Genomic DNA, 21258 nt, shown 5'->3' on the forward strand with positions numbered 1-21258 from the left:
TGGAGCATGGTTAAGTGGGGGGTTGCCCGAGGGGTCACATGATATGCTTTCTAATAAGTCAGGTGATTCTAAAATATATCTGTTTGCTGGTAGCACTAGATTGGTAGTGAAGGGTCTTGAGTGCAACATAAGTAATGTATCAAATAGTGCAGTTTCAAAGCACAAATTCATGACTTGTAGAAAATGAACTAATGCTAAATCATAGCACGGCTCAGTTTTTACAGTTTCTAACACAATTCATCTATAGCTGAGATTCTTATTACACATAATGGGCATACGATTAGTGAGACTAAACTATTCAAATTGCTACGTTTTGAGAGACGTGGTAGCTGTCATGGAAATCCCATGTTCAAGATCTTGTTCAAAAACCGAATCCTGCTATATTTACCAGTGGAATTGTGGTAGTCCAAGATGAACATTGGTCTGCTTTGCTTATTTTCATTCGCTTATGAAATATGGCATTATATAAAGCGGTAACTCTTCCCACTCACGAAGCGTACGGTATTTTTTGTTCAGAAGTGGGCAGTTTGGGTGATATGTGATGTAAGTCGTGAATTGTTGATCAGGAGTCTGAAATTCTGACGTTGGTGAGCTTATTCCCAAAATTTTGCAGCTTTCATTCAGTTACTAGGCAGAAACCCAATCTGCATTTGGTCACACATTCCTGACTCTTTATGAAGAAAGGTGCACATCTATTTTCAATAAGCTACCAGAATGATTAAAAAATCTTAGCAGTAATACATTTTCTAGTCTTAACTGAAGAATTTCCTCATGGCTCACTACTTGTATTCTGTCGGGTAGTTACTGAAAAAAAGCAAACTCTTGAGTTATATTGTTGATAATGCTAATATATACTAAGCAGAATGAGTTTCACTCTGCAGCGGAATGTGCGCTGGTATGAAACTTCCTGGCAGATTAAAACTGTGTGCCGAACTGTGACTCGAACTCGGACCTTTGCCTTTCGGGGGCAAGTGCTCTACCATATTTTTTTTATTTTTGTCTGATCATGTAGCATACTAATTTATTTATTTCATTTTTTTGTACATTTGTTGAGATCACACAGGCGAAAAACAATTGTGTGTAATTACCATCAATAACAATCAAAATAAAAAGGGAATTATAGAATTTAAAGAAAACGCCCTCCTGGCAGAACGGACAAAATGGCATCCGCGTCCCGCGAACTTGTGGGTAGACGCACTCAGAATCCGTAGGCAGTCAGGCATGTTCCAGGCACGTCTTCACGAAGAATATTGCATTTGCTCGCACATTGCACTGAGTTCTGGTATTACACAATCTCACTGGGATCACCTTCTCATACCTGGGACACCCCAGCTGCAAGGGGTATCGAAGAAGGCACTACCCAAAAATTTGGCATAGTACTGACGGTATCGCGGATCGTGCACGAGAAAAGTAAAGCGATCTTGCAGGAACGGCCAAAACTCAAGAACACTCTTATCACCTTCACAGAACAAATAAGAGTTCGAGAGGCCTTTTATTCAGATCACAGCATTGGTCTTCGTACATGGGAAGTACGTCTCATCTGGGAACAGAAGAGATTTTGGTGTAATGGCATGGGGAGCCGTACGTAGAAGAAAGGCAAGCGTCTTCTGAACCAGCTGCCACACCTCTGCAGAAGATCCAAACAGCAGTCGATGTTCGTCCGCATCAAGCGTGTGACAACGAGGACACAGCGGCGAATCTGTCATTTTTATGGCATGTAGACGAAGTTGTGTCATGTATTTTCCATTAACGATCAGATACCAGGTCGCACGAGCGTTCATGTCGAGGAGGATATGTTGCACAGAACGCCAAACCACGCACCATGCGATCGTAGGATGTCGGCTTTCCACAACATTCCGAGTATGATTTATCATCATTAGGCGGTAAACATCACGTGCAGTAGAGTTTCTCTGGTACTAGGCAAGTCGGCATGGACATAACTGTATTCGATAAAAAAGGTCCCGATACGTGAGAGCGAGGAAGAAATATGGGCTTCTGCAACAGGGGCCACTCGAGAGGGAGGGGCCAGTTCGTCAATCAGACTTCCCGATAATCCGGTTCGGCGGCGGGTCCACGACTTAACCATCGTTCTTACATAAGGGGCAGCTGCTCTCGCTTGGACGTTGACAAGGTCGAGGCCGCCATCTCGAGGAGGAAGTGCCGGCCGAAGTGGCCGTGCGGTTAAAGGCGCTGCAGTCTGGAACCGCAAGACCGCTACGGTCGCAGGTTCGAGTCCTGCCTCGGGCATGGATGTTTGTGATGTCCTTAGGTTAGTTAGGTTTAACTAGTTCTAAGTTCTAGGGGACTAATAACCTCAGCAGTTGAGTCCCATAGTGCTCAGAGCCATTTTTTTTTTTTTTCGAGGAGGAAGTGTCTGCGTGTCGTAGCGGACTTTGAAGATAAAAGACCCGCGCTTACAAAGTAGCCGAAAGTCGCCTGAAGTCTGTGTGCCATTGCCTTTTGGCATCGGTAAAATCTGTGCCAAGTGGCTAGTCTCGAGACTAGATGAGTGTTAACAAAATCCACCCTTTGTAACATGTCCAATGCTCTCAGGAGATTGCCACGAACGTACGTGCGGATAGCTTGAAGCAGGCGTTTATAGTTAAATGAGATCGTGCGCTGCATATCACGCGTGAAGGTGATCCCCAAACATTTGAGCTTGTCCACTCTCTCTGCTGGAAGACCTCTACCGACGGACATAGCACTAGATTTCGTCAGGTTCACACGGGTGCCCGCAGCAGTCCCTTACTGGTTGATCCACGCCAGTGCCTCTCGCACTTCATCCTCCGATAGAACCATGAACACCGCGTCGTCAGCATAAGCGCGGCAGATGAAAGCATTCTCCCTCATTGTTATTCCTGTGAGCCGGCTCCTCAAACCGTGTAACAGTGGCTCAAGGGCTATGGCGAAAAGCAGCATCGACAGCGGACATCCTTGACGGACCGACCACATGACATTAATAGGGCCCGCCACACGGCCATTGACCAGCACTCGCGACGTGGCACCACGGAGCAGCCGCAAGACGATGTGTATAAACCTGTGGGGAGAGGCCATCCGTCTGCGTACGTTATCTAGAAAGGTATGACTCACTCTGCCAAAGGCGAGGTCGAAGTCCACTTTCACTAAGGCACAGCGACGGCGGCAGGCCGTGGCCAGTGCTATGACGTCACGGTAATCGCTGGGTGCCGTCTGAATGTTACTGTCACCACCAAAGCACGTTTGATCCAAAGAGATGGCTTGAGGAATGACGCGCCAAAGGCGAGCGGAAAGAATCCGGGTAAAAATCTTGAAGTCACAATGTAACATGGTCAACGGCCGATAATGCCCAACTCCCCGACCTACCGATGGCTTGGGGGACCGGGATAAGCAAGCCTTCTACGAATTCGGGAGCGAGAGGAAGTCAGGGTTCATCCTTCATACGTCGCAGTCGAGCGTGAGCCCATGATGTGATGGAATGTGCAGTAAAACTCCAGCGGGTACGCATGTGGACCTGGGGCTTTATTCGCCGCACCCATATGAAGAGCATCGACGACGTAATCAGCCGTAATTGTCGGTGTGAGAATCTCCGCAGCAGCCTCATCCAGGCAGGGTACTCGTCAAGCAACGGAGGACATCAGTCGTTACCGCTATGGTCTGGTCCTCTGCTGCATATAACTGGTTGTAGTGATCCACAAAGGCTTTCACGATGTCATTCTGGGACTTCAATCGACGACCATCTGGCATGTCGAGAGCGCTGACAAGCTTTCTCCGATACTGCTGCTTCTCTCGGATAATATGATGCATGGACGGGGGCTCTCCTAGTACACAATCGTGACATCTTGCGCGTACTGTTATGCCTTCAAGACGGTGGCGCATAAGAGAAATTATCTTCGCTTTAATACGTTGAATTTCATCCTGTCCTTGAACAGAGGGGGGCATGAATGAAATTTTCACTCTACAGCGGAGTGTGTGCTGATATGAAACTTCCTGGCAGATTAAAACTGTGTGCCGGACCGAGACTCGAACTCGGGACCTTTGCCTTTCGCGGCTTTCACAGCTTGTTGAAGTTTGGAAGGTAGGAGGCGAGGTACTAACGGAATTAAAGTTGTGAGCACGGGGCGTGAGTCGTGCTTGAGTAACTCAGTTGGTAGAGCACTTGCCCGCGAAAGGCAAAGGTCCCCAGTTTGAGTCTCGGTCCGGCACACAGTTTTAATCTGCCAGGACGTTTCAGAGGGGGCATGGTTTGAGAGTTCCCGGAGAATTGTGAAATAGTATTCCATGGTATGTCATCGCCACAGCATTTTGTCGCGACCGTAATTCATCATCGAACGACCTAAAGCAGGCTCGGTGCAGTCGAGCCACCACCGGAATGTTGAGGAATACGCTGGAAGGCGTCTCACGCAGTTGTTCCACGTCGTTTCTACGACCTGCCTGCATTCCGGATCCTTGAGATGGGCAACATTCAGGCCTCGACCGCGCCACACATTCTGCCCCTGGGGCGAAACAGTGCAAATGTGGGCGATATGGTCGGAAGAGGCGTTAGGCCGTAACTCAGCGTCAAGCGTGGCAAATTCGATTCCTTGGGAAACGTAGACACGGTCAAGGCGACTTGCTGAATGGCCGGTGACGTACGTATATCCAGGCCGATCACCATGCACGCGGTCCCAAGTATCGGTGAGGTTCAGTTCATGCACGAGCAGCTTGAATTCCTGGCATGTGGTGAAATGGGGATGTTGGTCCTTCTGGGATAACACACAATTGAAGTCGCCGCCAAGAATAATAATGATCGTAGCGGCCTACAAACAAAGCAGCCACTTGTTCTGAATAGAATCGCGACCGTTCCCGTCGCTTGGCCGTGCCCGAGGGAGAGTAAACATTGATGACTCGGACACCGTGGAAAGTCACAGCAAGACCCCTAGCCGATGGTAGGTAAATCACGTCGTCTACCTCAATGCCTTCCTTTAAAAGAATAGCTGTCCCACTGCCTCCGTCTGCACACGACGTGCGGTAGAAACATAGCCATAGACATTAGGAAACGTCGCCAGGCGAACTTCCTGCAAAAGGGCAACATCGAAGTCCGACGTCCTCAACATTTCACGGAGCAATTGTAGTTTGACAGGGGTGCCAGTGGTTTTTACATTGATAGAGCCAATCCTGTAAGCTTGTCGTGGAATTGGGACTACTTGGATGGTTATGGAGGCACCAAACTTAGCATCGAACAGGAACGTTGTCCCAGTAGGCTGCACATCCCCATCTAGCAACCTTGTCGATTAGCAGTCGTGGGTTGGAGCAGCAGTATTCGCTACTGTCTCAACGGGGGGTGTTTCGTTGTCTACATCGTCAGACCACGCAAAGGTGCATGGATGGTGTGCGTCCGGTGGAGTACCTGTGGAGTCCGAAGGTGGCGTGACGTCGGTGGTGGAAGAGTGGTGCTGGCTCAGCTGCTGTTCGACGTCCATAGGTCCAGCGTCTGGTGCATGCAAAGATGGTTGTACCTCCGACGGGGTTGAGACCGCTGTCTCCACCACGGAATGGTCCATCGGGCCAACATCTTGACAGTTGTGATACTCATCGTCTTTGCGTCCTGCAGGTGCCAGACGGGGTGATCCACCGTTCCCGACGTCTCTTCGGCGACCGTTGCTTGCGCACGTGATATTCGGTGTCCGTAGACGCCTGGGGATCCGGATGTTCGGGCACAAAAGCATCGGTAGGCACAACCATGGAGTCGCAGGCCATCCCCTGTCCTAGAGAATGCTCACCAATGCACATGTTGGGAGGAGGAGGCAAAGACGCCGGTCCTTCCGCAACAGCCTCAAGCATTACCGGAGACGACGATGTGGCAGTAGTAGGAGCCAGTGGTGATCGCGGTCGGGGGTCGTTGTGGAGAACTTCGAGAAACGTCAGCGGTAGCGTTGTCGGAGCGGTCGTGGGCGGCAGGTCCCCAGGCGCTAACTGATTGATTCTGCGTTGCAGTAAGCTGGAACGGAGATGTTCGTCTTGGCCACATCCCGAGCATGTTTTCGGCTGGCAATCATAAATAATAATTTCACGGCAGCCACCAATATATAAGTAGGACGGCACATGTTTGATGAACTCTATGCGGATTTGTCGTCCTCCACTGAGAACCGGATATGTAGTGAACTGAACCCACTTTTCAGCTGTATGGGCGGAATGCAGATACCACTACCTCTGAAGGAACCCCGAAATGGAGTTCAAATACACGTATCGTCCGCAGTCCAAGTCCCGCATGTTCCACAGTTACGTCACCGATGTGTCCATCAGAGTGACGGAAGACCACTTAGAATTTTGTTACATATGTCTTCGTTAACCAATTTCACGTAGACCACACTGCTCACTGTAGACAGGTGGATGCCAGAAAGATCGTTGTAATCGATCTTGACTTCATCTCTGATAAACTGATCGATTTCCAGAGCTTTTGGTCGGGCATATTCAGGTGCAAACCTAATCTTCGGTGTCGACTTTATGTGGACATAAGCCATTCTCTGTCGAAGGAAATATAGCGCGCTAAGACGGCAGAATCACGTAAACAACTCCGCGAGCGAGCTGCGCGACGAGGACATAAACAAGCTGTCCGTGCCGCCAGCGTGCCGAAAGGGGACTCCATCTGAGCTACCCAAGCACGACCCACGCCCTGTCCTCACAGCTTTACTTCTGCCAGCATCTCGTCTCCTACCTTCCAAACTTCACAGAAGCTCTCCTGCGAACCTTGCAGAACTAGCACTTCTGAAAGAAAGGATATTGCGGAGATTTTCATTCTGTAGCGGAGTGTGCGCTAATATAAACTTCTGCCAGTCTCGGTCCGGCATACAGTTTTAATCTTGGCTTCGAGGCCAGACGGTGCCCTATTTGTTCAGAGACGGCCCAAAGAATGTAATGGACTTCTGGGCTTATCTACAGGAACGACATCTAAAGATCGTGAACACACCGAAATACCGACAGTATTTTTCTAACTTCCTATGAAGTGCATTTCAAGAGCCTCCGCATAGTTAGAAAGTCCAGGGTTGTTCTTGTTGTTGTGGGCTTCAGTCCTGAGACTGGTTTGATGCAGCTCTCCATGCTACTCTATCCTGTGCGAGCTTCTTCATATCCCAGTACTTACTGCAAACTACATCCTTCTGAATCTGCTTAGTGTATTCATCTCTTGGTCTCCCTCTACGATTTTTACCCTTCACGCTGCCCTCCAATGCTAGATTTGTGATCCCTTGATGCCTCAGAATATGCCCCACCAAGCGATCCCTTCTCCTAGTCAAGTTGTGCCACAAACTTCTGTTCTCTCCAATTCTATCCAATACCTCCTCATTAGTTATGTGATCTACCCATCTAATCAACAGCATTCTTCTGTAGCACCACATTTCGAAAGCTTCTATTCTCTTCTTGTCCAAACTATTTATCGTCCATGTTCCACTTCCATACATGGCTACACTCCCTACAAATACTTTCAGAAACGACTTCCTTACACTTAAACCTATACTCGATGTCAACAAATTTCTCTTCTTCAGAAACGCTTTCCTTCCCATTGCCAGTCTACATTTTATATCCTCTCTACTTCGACCATCATCAGTTATTTTGCTCCCCAAATAGCAAAAATCCTTTACTACTTTAACAAGGGGAGGCCGCCAATTGTGAAATTCAGATTCGATTCATACTGCGCATAATAAAAGCTCATGGCCAGCGGTGTAATGTGGCAAAGCACCAAGATGCACTTCTCAGCCGTTGTCGAGAAAATCGACAGTTAAAAGAAACCGTTGCGGTGAAATACTCTCTACGATTAACAACGTTCTACAGCGTCGTGGCGCAGCGGTAAGCGCTCGGGTTCGTATATATACAATTCCCACCGAGCGAGGTGGCGCAGTGGTTAGACACTGAACTCGTATCTGGGAGGACGACGGTTCAATCCCGCGTCCGGCCATCCTGATTTAGGTTTTCCGTGATTTCCCTAAATCGCTCCAGGCAAATGCCGGGATGGTTCCTTTCAAACGGCACGGCCGACTTCCTTCCCCGTCCTTCCCTAATCCGATGAGACCGATGACCTCGCTGTCTGGTCTCCTTCCCCGACACAACCAACCAACCAACAATTCCCGGCAATCAGTTGCAACAATTATGCATATAATAAGTTGTTGAAAGTCGTTTGTCGTAGAATAACTGGCGACTTCGAACATCATTATGTTTTCCGCAAACAAAGTGTATTTCACAAGTATTATTAATTATCTTCATAATGTTATCCACGTATAGTTAACGGAAGACGTAGAAACGATATTCCGAAACGAATACGTATAGCGTAAGTCAAACGTTCGAATTAGAGTAGAGACCCCACGAACACAAATTTGCTGTGGCAGGGAGGAAATATAAACTCCGTTTCTCGCTCGTTACACTTGAAGGACAGATGTTAAATGGGTCGAAACGAGCCGCCGCATAACAGCGTAGTTGCGTGCTAACTTCGAAAGAAGGTAGATGCGGTCCCTAGCGCAACCTATAACATCGTCGAAAATCAGTGCGGACGGGAGAGCTTTGGTACACCCTGTTAAAAAAAGGGAAAAATGGAGGCGGTACAATTGGAGAGCGATCCGCCTTCACCAACGTGCATAAACAATTCATTAATAGTATATATATATATAAATTTGCATGGCGTGAGATTCGATCCGGCGACCTTCGGATTACGAACCCGAGCGCTTACCGCTGCGCCACAACGCTGTAGAAAGTTATTAATCGTGGAGAGTATTTCACCACAACGGTTTCTTTTAACTGTCGATTTTCTCGACAACGGCTGAGAAGTGCATCTTGGTGCTTTGCCACATTACACCTCTGGCCATGAGCTTTTATTATGCGCGGTATGAATCGAATCTGACTTTCACAATTGGCGGCCTCCCCTTGTAAGTGTCTCATTTCCTAATCTAATTCCCTCAGCATCACCCGACTTAATTCGACTACATTCCATTATCCTCGTTTTGCTTTTGTTGATGTTTATCTTATATCCTCCTTTCAAGGCACTGTCCATTACGTTCAATTGCTCTTCCAAGTCCTTTGCTGTCTCTGACATAATTACAATGTCATCGGCGAACCTCAAAGTTTTTATTTCTTCTCCATACCTACTCCGAATTTTTCTTTTGTTTCCTTTACTGCTTGCTCAATATACAGATTGAATAACATCGGGCAGAGGCTACAACCCTGTCTTATTCCCTTCCCAACAACTGCTTCCCTTTCATGTCCCTCGACTCTTATAACTGCCATCTGGTTTCTGTACAAATTGTAAATAGCCTTTCGTTCCCTGTATTTTACCCTTGCCACCTTTAGAATTTGAAAGAGAGTATTGCAGTCAACATTGTCAAAAGCGTTCTCTGAGTCTACAAATGCTAGAAACGTAGGTTTGCCTTTCCTTAATCTTTCTTCTAAGATAAGTCGTAAGGTCAGTATTGCCTCACGTGTTCCAATATTTCCACGGAATCCAAACTTATATTCCCCGAGGTCAGCTTCTACCAGTTTTTTCCATTCGTCTGTAAAAGAATTCGCGTTAGTGTTTTGCAGCCGTGAATTATTAAACTGATAGTTCTGTAATTTTCACATCTGTCAACACCTGCTTTCTTTGGGATTGGAATTATTATATTCTTGTTGAAGTCTGAGGGTAATTCGCCTGTCTCATACATCTTGGTCACCAGATGGTAGAGTTTTGTCAGGACTGGCTCTCCCAAGGCTGTCAGTAGTTCTAATGGAATGTTGTCTACTCCGGGGGCCTTGTTTCGACTCAGGTCTTTCCGTGCTCTGTCAAACTCTTCACGCAGTATCGTATCTCCCATTTCATCTTCATCTACATCCTGTTCCATTTCCATAATATTGTCCTCAAGTACACCGCCCTTGTATAGACCCTCTATATACTCCTTCCACTTTTCTGCTTTTCCTTCTTTGCTTAGGGAGAAGTTAAATTATCGATGCGAAGAATCATGAACGGAAGATAAGAATCGGTGGATACATTGTACTTATGAGAAGACAAACCAGGATAACAGAACAGCGGGGGGCATTGGAAATCCGATTCTCCATTTTGATTTTTTTTCTCCTTATGCAATGCGAGAACAATGTTCAGTTCAATACAGAAATATTATTTGTGGTATGAGAAGGCAGTGGTTGATACCGAAATTTAATTTCACTTCAATGTGATATGTGAACCAGGATTTGCTTTAATTTGTGAAAGATATTCATTGTAATTTGAATCTTGGTTAGTATTTCTTTTTAACGTAATTTTATTGTGTTTTTTATTTCTGATGTATGTTTACCTTCCAAAGCTTACTACTATCACAATGTTAATTTTACGTCAGTCTGCTTCATAGTTATCCTTTCAGTTTATATAGGTATATATATAAAGAAATTGTTAATCTAATTTGTAATACCAACAAAAGTAGTAGTTTTTTTGGTTTCTGTTGCTCCTGTTTACTTGTCTAAAAATAAAAAAATAAATAAACAAATACATCAAAAAATTAAAAAAAGGAAGCAGGAAACCATGGTTCGAGACTCGGTAAAAAAAAAGGATGGAAGAGTACTTACCCGCAAAAGGCAAAGGCCCCGAGTTCGAGTCTCGAGTCTCGGTCTGGCACACAGTTTTAATCTGCCAAGAAGGAAGTTTCGTATATTCAGTTTCATTGATGATTTGAACAAATTGTATGCCAATAGTATTAACATCAGACTGAAAACAATAGCATCTGTAGAATAATAAACAGACAGCTTTCAATCACTGAGAAGTATTTCAAGTATGAAACACAACAAGCACTCACAAGCTTTAATAAATCATTAAATAATGTCATCAGAGGTAAGCTATCAAATCAAAAACAAAGAAACATGTTAAATTAGCACTTAAAATACTATATGAAACGTGACAGTTGTGACAGATATTGGTGGAAAATAAGCAATACAAATAAATAAACATATGAAGAAATATAAAATAAAGAGATATTCCAAATTTAAAAGAAAATTTTTAAGTTCTATCAAAAGATGTAACAGCGAAGATCAGAAATGAAAACATTAAAAAGAACTTGAGACAGCTAGTACGAGAAATAGACAGAAACTATAGAAGAAGACGGAATGAACACATGCAGAAAATGGATTCAGAAAAGCTACTAATAAGTCTAATAAATTAAGAAAAGATCTATTGGCAGCAAATGAGTAGATAAGAGCTATGAAAAAGCTAAGAATGGCCTAATACGGGGAGTGAAGAGGACTGTTTGTTGATCATGGTATCTCTGAATGATTCATTTACAAATTATGACTTCCATTTGCAGTCTTCGCTCAGAATTTGTCTGTCGAGTTATGTGGAACATTAGCTGACAACGGACACGTATTCAGATGGATCACAGTACACAACCCAGCTTGGCCAACGCAATTTATGCGTGCTGCGGTATCTTTAAATATTCTAAGCGACTGCCGGAATGGTTTCTTAAACTTAGGTCATAGACGGTTCGTTGCCTCTTTCTTGTCCAGATGGTTAAAAAAAAATGGCTCTGAGCACAATGGGACTTAACATCTGCGGGCATCAGTCCCCTAAAACCTAGAACTACTTAAACCTAACTAACCTAAGGACATCACAACATCCATGCCCGAGGCAGGATTCGAACCTGCGACCGTAGCAGACGCGCGGTTCCGGTCTGAAGCGCCTAGAACCGCTCGGCCACAACGGCTGGCCTTGTCCAGATGAGCTAGTGCTCTGTACCTCATGACCTCGCTGGCGACGGGAGGTGAGACTGTCCTTGAGTTGAATGATTAACTTGAGGTACAACTGTCCTCAACTAGAAGGTTAGTTTTCCCTACTCGGCAAGGTACTAGTTGAGATGCTGTGCCCTTGCTTTCCTCTTACCTTTGAACTGACTTACTTAGCAAGGCATAGGGGAGATCTGCAGTTTAACGTGCACTTCGAAACATTCTGCAACTTGTCTTTGATCACATTAAGAAACCATTGTTAGAGGGGGACAGGCAATAAGTTGCAGAAAAAAGGACTACTAACGATAGAGGACTGAAGCTCGGGGCTTCAGATTTGTAATTCATAAATTACTGTCGGGTTCCAAGCCCTGCCGGCCGCTGTGGCCGAGCGGTTCTAGGCGTTTCAGTCTGGAAACGCGCAACTGCTACGGTCGCAGGTTCGAATCCTGCCTCGGGCATGGATGTGTTTGATGTCCTTAGGTTAGTTAGGTTTAAGTAGTTCTAAGTTCTAGAGGACTGATGACGTCAGATGTTAAGTCCCATAGTGCTCAGAGCCATTTGAACCATTTGAAGCAAGCCCTATCGAGTGGTTAAGTGCCCACGAGCTTTCGGCAGAGATCTCTTCCCAATCACAGCATCACAGACCGTACTCAGCTGCACTCCACCGTCTTTGTCGAGGGTATTGTCCAATATTTTGATGACTGTTGCTTCGTTTATTACGCTATTCCAGAAACCGTTGATGCGTTTAATAATAGAGTTATCGTCTAACGCAATTCAGTGTCCGTTTCCCAGTGCGTGCTCCTCTTCAGCTGATTTATCGGGATTGTGAAGGCGGAAACACCCTTCACGTTCTATGCGGCGCTGTTCGATAGTGCGGACAGTCTGACCGACATACAGGGTGTTACAAAAAGGCACGGCCAAACTCTCAGGAAACATTCCTCACACACAAATAAAGAAAAGATGTTATGTGGACATGTGTCCGGAAACGCTTACTTTCCATGTTAGAGCTCATTTTATTACTTCTCTTCAAATCACATTAATCATGGAATGGAAACACACAGCAACAGAACGTACCAGCGTGACTTCAAACATTTTGTTACAGGAAATGTTCAAAATGTCCTCCGTTAGCGAGGATACATGCATCCACCCTCCGTCGCATGCAATCCCTGATGCGCTGATGCAGCCCTGGAGAATGGCGTATTGTATCACAGTCGTCCACAATACGAGCACGAAGAGTCTCTACATTTGGTACCGGGGTTGCGTAGACAAGAGCTTTCAAATGCCCCCATAAATGAAAGTCAATAGGGTTGAGGTCAGGAGAGCGTGGAGGCCATGGAATTGGTCCGCCTCTACCAATCCATCGGTCACCGAATCTGTTGTTGAGAAGCGTACGAACACTTCGACTGAAATGTGCAGGAGCTCCATCGTGCATGAACCACATGTTGTGTCGTACTTGCAAAGGCACATGTTCTAGCAGCACAGATAGAGTATCCCGTATGAAATCATGATAACGTGCTCCATTGAGCGTAGGTGGAAGAACATGGGGCCCAATCGAGACATCACCAACAATGCCTGCCCAAACGTTCACAGAAAATCTGTGTTGATGACGTGATTGCACAATTGCGTGCGGATTCTCGTCAGCCCACACATGTTGATTGTAAAAATTTACAATTTGATCACGCTGAAATGAAGCCGCAACCGTAAAGAGAACATTTGCACTGAAATGAGGATTGACACATTGTTGGATGAACCATTCGCAGAAGTGTACCCGTGGAGGCCAGTCAGCTGCTGATAGTGCCTTCACACGCTGTACATGGTACGGAAACAACTGGTTCTCCCGTAGCACCCTCCATACAGTGACGTGGTCAACGTTACCTTGTACAGCAGCAACTTCTGTGACGCTGACATTAGGGTTATCGTCAACTGCACGAAGAATTGTCTCCTCCATTGCAGGTGTCCTCGTCGTTCTAGGTCTTGCCCAGTCGCGAGTCATAGGCTGGAATGTTCCGTGCTCCGTAAGAGGCCGATCAATTGCTTCGAACGTCTTCCTGTCGGGAGACCTTCGTTCTGGAAATCTGTCTCGATACAAACGTACCGCGGCACGGCTATTGCCCCGTGCTAATCCATACATCAAATGGGCATCTGCCAACTCCGCATTTGTAAACATTGCACTGATTGCAAAACCACGTTCGTGATGAACACTAACCTGTTGATGCTACATACTGATGTGCTTGATGCTAGTACTGTAGATCAATGGGTCTCATGTCAACACAAGCACCGAAGTCAACATTACCTTCCTTCAATTGGGCCAACTGGCGGTGAATCGAGGAAGCACAGTACATACTGACGAAACTAAAATGAGATCTAACGTGGAAAGTAAGCGTTTCCGGACACATGTCCACATAACATCTTTTCTTTATTTGTGTGTGAGGAATGTTTCCTGAAAGTTTGGCCTTACCTTTTTGTAACACCCTGTAGAACCGCCCACACCCGCGCGCTGTCTTGTTCATTCCAGGTGTTCTGTGGCGTACGTAGTCTTTCACAGCTTTCATTAGTTGCCCGATCTTTGCTGGTCTGAAAACTGTGCCGATGTTTGTTTCTTCAGCAGCCGGCTGATCTTCCCTGTTATTGATCCGCAAAACGGTAAATACGCAATCTTCTTCGTGTCCTCTTCGGAGGTTTTCTGCTTCCGTGGCTTAGATGAAACTGCTTGCGCAATTTGTCAGTTGTTGTAGCCGTTTTCCTGGAAAACTTTACGTAAGTGAATCTGTTCCCTCGGCAGGCTTTCGGCATATGAGACGGTTTCAGCTCGATGTACCGAAATCCTCAGAGCAGACAGTTTCTGTGCTAGGTAGTGATAACTGGTGGCGTGCAGATAGCAATCCTCGTGGGTGGGCTAGAGATAAAGGCTGTGACCGAGACATCCACCGGATTTACGGCGAACAAGGACGTCGAGGAACGGCAGCTGAATACGGCCGGAGAACACTTGAGTGGGGAGCTGAAGCGGGAGCACCAGTCGCGCCATCAAATCATTATTAGATATGGTGCGGGACTGAGCACCAGTGACGTCACTGGTGACGGCGCGCCTATAGAAGCTCGGCAGCGGCATCCACAGGACCGTCAACCACCTGACAGTGGAAGAGGAGATCTCTGTCGAAAGCTGGTAGGCAGTTAACCACTGGACGCGGCTCGAAACCCGAAGATATTTTGTTACTGAATATCGCCTTAAGAGCATGCTTTCTCTCTGATTTGTAGTTTAACACACAAGTACCAAATCAGTGAGCCTCGCAATGTTCACATATGATATAAATCAAATTTACTGAAATGAAATAAATGAATCGATGGAGATGAAGTCAGGAAATCTGCAATTACACGAAATGATATCAGTGCAAACCGTTCGCATATCATGAACATCCGATGTAATGAATGTGTAGTGAGAGCTGAAAGACTGTGCAACACCGGGGTTTGAACCCGGACCTTCCTAGACTTAACCATTAGACTACTGATTTTTTTAGGGCCTCCCACCAGTCCTTCAGCCTCTCGTTATGCTCGGCGTAAACTTGTAGCCCAATACGCTCGGCGTAAACTTGTAGCCCAATACGCTCGGCGTAAACTTGTAGCTCAATATGCTCGGCGTAAACTTGTAGCTCAACACGCTCGGCGTAAACTTGTAGCTCCTAACGAAATCTTCCTTTCGCATTTTGCCCTGAAGTGTCTCCCAAACTGCTTAAGTAATTCGTCTGAAAACGAAAACTGCGTCTTTGTAGAAGATGAGCTTCTTCATGAAAAACCGATAGTAAACAAACATAATCAACTCTTTAAGGAAACAAAAATAAATGGGTATCCTCTGGGAAAAATAGTAAACGCCATCATCTAGGAAAAATGATAACAGATGATTCAGGAAGACAACAAAAAAGAATGCCAACCCGGTCGTAATATAACTTCTCGTGAAATTACTGAAGCTGTCCGTGCGAGTGACGAAGGTCAATCTTTTACAGACCCATGAGCACGTTTTGTTTTCATCTGCGCACACGAAACGGTGCTCAAAAGTGTGTTCCAAAGAGCACTTCATGCAGTATGGGTCTGGTGCCATTCCGATACCAAATACTTTCTCTCGCGTCACTATTTTGTCACTGACATCGCCATATCGCTGCGACATGACGCTGGTGGCCGAAAAGTTTGATTTATATTGAACCACACGCATATCTAGCTCTTTCTAGAATGGGCTATTTGTCTTGGATGTTCGGCAGGTAATTCGAAGAACCTCCTGTACAAGAATTCCATAGATAGTCGTAGGTTGTTCTCACCACTCTAACTAGCATCGGTGTCGTATTGCCTGATATATGGAAAAGCGGAATCTGAGCTTGGCATGTGCATTTGAAGGGAAGGGACCGGGGGACAACATGTCGGTAGTTTCCTGCTGAAGCATCAATGTTTTTCTGATGGAATTTGTTCTCGACTGTGATGCCTGAGATTTACGTACATGGGTGAAAATGAATCCGCGGATTTCATAGACCAGTTCCTCCGACTGTGGTTGGTGTTGCAGCAGTCTCGAAGCGTACTTTAAAACTGTTTGACGACAACGTGGCGAATGCATCGGCTGGTAATATCTGTTTTCCTGTTTTGGGTGCTATAGGGTAAACGGACGCAATGTGTTTTACTTTGGGTTGCACATATGGATTTATAAACTGCGCCGTTTGTAATTAGTCCATCTATCGTTGTCAGTATTCCCGTGATTGCCTTTGAAGAAGATGTTTAAAATGTCCACAGGCCTCACATCGATGTCTCATGGCTTTCTGAACACGATTCCAAATTCCAAGAGTATGGCGTATTTCCTCACAACCTGCCACAGTTCGATTCTGAAGAGATTGCATGCCAGGCACTGGATACAAACGCACCAATGATTTTAAATGCCCTCAGAAGTTAAGTAGAAATCATATGGGTTCAAATCAAGTAGGCGTGAAGGTCATCCACCTGGGCGACCTCTACCTATCACACAACCGTGAAATATTAGAATCAAGTACTGGCAAGCTGTACAATTTAAATGTGCTGGAATGCCATTATGCAAAAAGATAGCTCGTTTGCGATTGATAAGCGGAGTGTCTTTCAAAAACATGAACTACGGTGTTTTCCAAGAAGATTTTGTATGCCTGCCCCATAAGTCTGTTTACATGTACGTGGTGTCCAACTAACTGACCACCAACAACACTGGTCCACATGTTGAGAGAGAACTACACTTGGTGATATAATGGAACAATTGCGTGAGGGTTTTCATTTTCCCATATACGCTAATCAGCCAGAACATAACGACCACCTACCTAATAGCCGGTATGTCCACCTTTGGTACGGATAACAGATTTGTATGGTTCAGCTTTATACTTTGTACATTGCATTACCACCACACTGTCAAAGATATCATTTACTGCGCGTCTGCGCTTCACTCTTCATTTGTAACTTGTTTTACAACTTCGTTCACAAACATTGTAATTTCTTTGGCATCAATAGTTGATGATGGCCTTGTGAGCTGAAAATCGGTTAACACAATAAATTAATACTGTTGAACAAAAGAAAATTAGCGATTTTCATTTACCTAGGAGTTACTTTAGGCAGAACGTCACGCTAAAAATAACACGTAATAAAAGCAGCTCCGTACAAGAAATTACGTTACGAAGAAGCTATGTGGCACTGCATGGGGCTCTTCAGCATCTACGTTAGGAACAAATGCTTTAGCTCTAGTTTATTTAGAAGCAGAACACTGCCACCACGTCTGGCTTAACAGCCCCAACACCAAGTAAACACACATCGAACAGAAGCACACAACGCAAATGATTTCCGGTACAATTAAGAGATTAAGAATACCACCACCTAGTGGCTACTAGTCGTAAGCCATATACCTCCACCACAACATCGACGAAAAAAGAAATTTAAAAAAATTCAAAACAAACAACAACTTCCTTTTCAGCCGATGTCTGATTGCATATGTATTGCACGACTCCGCTCTAAAAAAAAAAAAAAAAAAAAAAAAAAGCGTTTGCTATCCAGAAATGCAATGTATCTCTGTAAAACCGAATGGCTTTGACGTCCAAAGTAAATCCTGTGTAATTCTAAATCAAATTTAGAACTAATCATGGCAGATGTGCGGACTCATGGAGTAAATGGAAACTGAACACATCTCCGAAGTGCGACTGTGGAGTAGAAAGGCGGACAATCCAGCGTATAGTGCAGACATGTTCGCTAAGAGCCTACGATGGATAATATGAAGACTTACTGAACACTACCGATAGCTGAATTAACAACTTTTTTGTAATCTACATGTTTCTTTATGAATGTTATTCTTAGTTTATGTTCATCAATGTAATTATTAATAACGCCATAACTAATACAGGGTGTCAGGATTAAACATATAATAATATAAAATGTAATAACTTGACATGTATTTGAGATATTTATGGACGGTATATTTCTACAAATATGGTAAATCAAAATGTTTTTTTTCTTTTCTTTTTACACACACTAATACGCCTCGGTACGTGCACCAGTAGTAGCGCGACAGACATCTGAACTGCATTTCGCTTCTCTCAAGTATTTTGCAGCATTGCAGGCGTAACATTTGTGATAGCTGCACGGCGTCGTGTACTGTCGAACCAAGTAACTGTAACTGCGTGTTTACTTGTCGGATTGAGTTACAAGGGCTTCGCGGGAAGGACGTAGAATTAATTCAGCAGTAGCTTCGGAACTACGTGGTTGGGGTGGTGGCCCGATATCGAAAGCAAACTCCGTTTCCCAAAGCCGCGTGCCCCATTACTTGATTTTTACGCAGATGGGAACATCATCACTTGGTCGCATCCCAAACCACGTGTGCGAGAGAAAGCACACACACCACCTTCTGCTGTGGAGTCCGCATGCCTATTGAAGCACGTTTACGTGAACAAGGCAGTTACGCACATGGGTATGCGGCACGAACTGCCAGTAGCAAGCACAGGTGACTTATTGAGTTACCATACGTGTAGAAGCAAACCGCCAATAAATATGTCAATTACGTCTCAAGCTGTTGCACTTTATGTCAGTGTATGTTTAACCCGGACACTCTGTAAATAAATTTATCTGTAGGTTATTATAACTCAGAGAACAGCTCTGACAGGAATGCTTGTGTAATTGTTAGTGTGCGATCACAAGGTAATTGGAATACCCACAGTATGCGTCAAACTGACACTGTGCCAGCACGTTATGCAACAGCTTACACCACCAAGATCTCGTTTTTGATTAATTATTAGCTCCCTGAACTGGCAAAACGGAAGAGAAAGCAGTTTACTACTAAATTAGCTGTGCGGCAATAACGCTCTACATCGAAGGATAGTTAACCCGTTATAAATATGAGTAGTGACATTGAGATTCGAACCAGGTAACCTGCTGTAGGTTTCCGCACTGAATCAGCGCTTCAGCGAGGTCGGCAGGCAGCCAGGTGGGAGAGCTGTGTTGCGTCACGGGGTGACGGCCGCTCTGCCTGCAGGGAATGCAGTGGCTGCCCGGAGCGACGGCCAGCGAGCCGAGGAGCTCCGCCGCCGGCGAACGTAGCCGAGGTGTGCCGAGCAGCAGCAGCGGCGGCGACGGCGTTGGCGTCGGCGGCGACTGCGCAGCCCCCGGCGGCGGCGTCAGGCTCGAGTTCTTCCTGCCGCTCGCTCTCAACATCGCGTCCCTTTTCTTGGGTGAGTGACATATCTTCACGGCAGTTCCTCCTCGTGTCGTCACCTTCAAGGGTGGGGGAGACTGTTGTACCTCGAAACACCTTTCATAGAACACTAAGAAGGGGTAAGTAGGCATGTTTCTACAGCTGAAAAATGATTTCTGTTCAAATTTCGTGCCAGTCGCCTAAGAGTGGCGCTAGTGGTGCCACTATGAGGATGCTGTCGTGACCGTTAGTTACCTTTTGTACTGGACATGGTGAGTTGATGTTAGTCAAAGAATGCCTTTAAGGTGATGGCTCAAATGGCTCTGAGCACTATGGGACTCAACATCTGAGGTCATCAGTCCCCTAGAACTTAGAACTACTTAAACCTAACTAACCTAAGGACATCACACACATCCATGCCCGAGGCAGGATTCGAACCTGCGACCGAAGCGGTCGCGCGGTTCCAGACTGAAGCGCCTAGAACCGCTGGGCCACACCGGCCGGCCTTTAAGGTGATGAAGGTGACATTAGGCACTTGGTGCAGGTAGTGGCAACTGACCCTTAACATAGACAAATGTAATGTATTGCGAATACATAGAAAGAAGGATCCTTTATTGTATCATTATATGATAGCGGAACAAACACTGGTAGCAGTTACTTCTGTAAAATATCTGGGAGTATGCGTGAGGAACGATTTGAAGTGGAATGATCATATAAAATTAATTGTGGTAAGGCGGGTACCAGGTTGAGATCCATTGGGAGAGTCCTTAGAAAATGTAGTCCATCAACAAAGGAGGTGGCTTACAAAACACTCGTTCGACATATACTTGAGTATTGCTCATCAGTGTGGGATCCGTACCAGATCGAGTTGACGGAGGAGATAGAGAAGATCCAAAGAAGAGCGGCGCGTTTCGTCACAGGGTTATTTGGTAAGCGTGGTAGCGTTACAGAGATGTTTAGCAAACTCAAGTGGCAGACTCTGCAAGAGAGGCGCTCTGCATCGCGGTGTAGCTTGCTGTCCAGGTTTCGAGAGGGTGCGTTTCTGGATGAGGTATAGAATATATTGCTTCCCCCTAATTATACCACCCGAGGAGATCACGACTGTAAAATTAGAGAGATTCGAGGCCGCACGGAGGCTTTCCGGTAGTCGTTCTTCCCGTGAACCATACGCGACTGGAACAGGAAAGGGAGGTAATGACAGTGGCACGTAAAGTGCCCTCCGCTACACACCGTTGGGTGGCTTGCGGAGTATAAATGTAGATGCAGATTATCAACACCTCGCTACATTTGAAAGAGATCATGTAATAAGGCTACGAGAAACTGGATGTTCCTTCTGCGATACTGCAGAAAGACTTGACAGGAATGTGTATGATTGTTGGCAGCGGTGGTCGCGAGAATGTACAGCCGCATCAAGAACAGGTTCCGGATGGCCACTTGGCACAACCGAGAGGGAAGACCATCGTCTTTGGGCGTATGGTTCTGGCGCATTGTACTGCATCTGGACCAGCAATTTGAGCAACAGTTGGTACCACAGTGACACAATGAACTGTTACAAATGGGTTACTTCGAGGACAGCTCCGAGTCAGGTGCCTTGTAGCATCCATTACATTGACTCCAAACCACCGCCATTTGCGACATCAGTGGTATCAAGCGAGAGCTCAATGGAGGGAAGGGTGGAGGTCTCTTGTTTCTGAGGAAAGCTAGCTCCACCTCAGTGCCAGTGATGGCCTTGTATTGGTTAGGAGGAGGCCAATTGAGGGCCCACTCGTCTCGTATAGGGTGACTAAGGGATGCTGCAGTCTTGGAATGCTATGCAACAGTTCAAACAAATAACATTAGCAGGTTTTTTTACATATAAGAAGATTGACAGTGCTTAACTTGTAATGTACAATGGTGTCTTAAGCAATGGG

The 21258-nt window shown here is 45.7% G+C and overlaps 1 protein-coding gene across 1 annotated transcript in view; it reads left to right on the forward strand.

Moving 5' to 3' along the window:
- Nucleotides 1-21258, forward strand: part of LOC124616617 (probable cytochrome P450 6a13) — a 181061-nt gene that overhangs the window by 39212 nt on the left and 120591 nt on the right. The window contains exon 2 of the mRNA XM_047144940.1: nucleotides 19190-19385. Within this exon, the coding sequence (XP_047000896.1) occupies nucleotides 19190-19385 (196 nt within the window). The remainder of the gene's footprint in view (nucleotides 1-19189; nucleotides 19386-21258) is intronic.

This window comes from Schistocerca americana, chromosome 5, assembly GCF_021461395.2.
Source record: "Schistocerca americana isolate TAMUIC-IGC-003095 chromosome 5, iqSchAmer2.1, whole genome shotgun sequence".
In the NCBI taxonomy this organism is placed as follows: domain Eukaryota; kingdom Metazoa; phylum Arthropoda; class Insecta; order Orthoptera; family Acrididae; genus Schistocerca; species Schistocerca americana.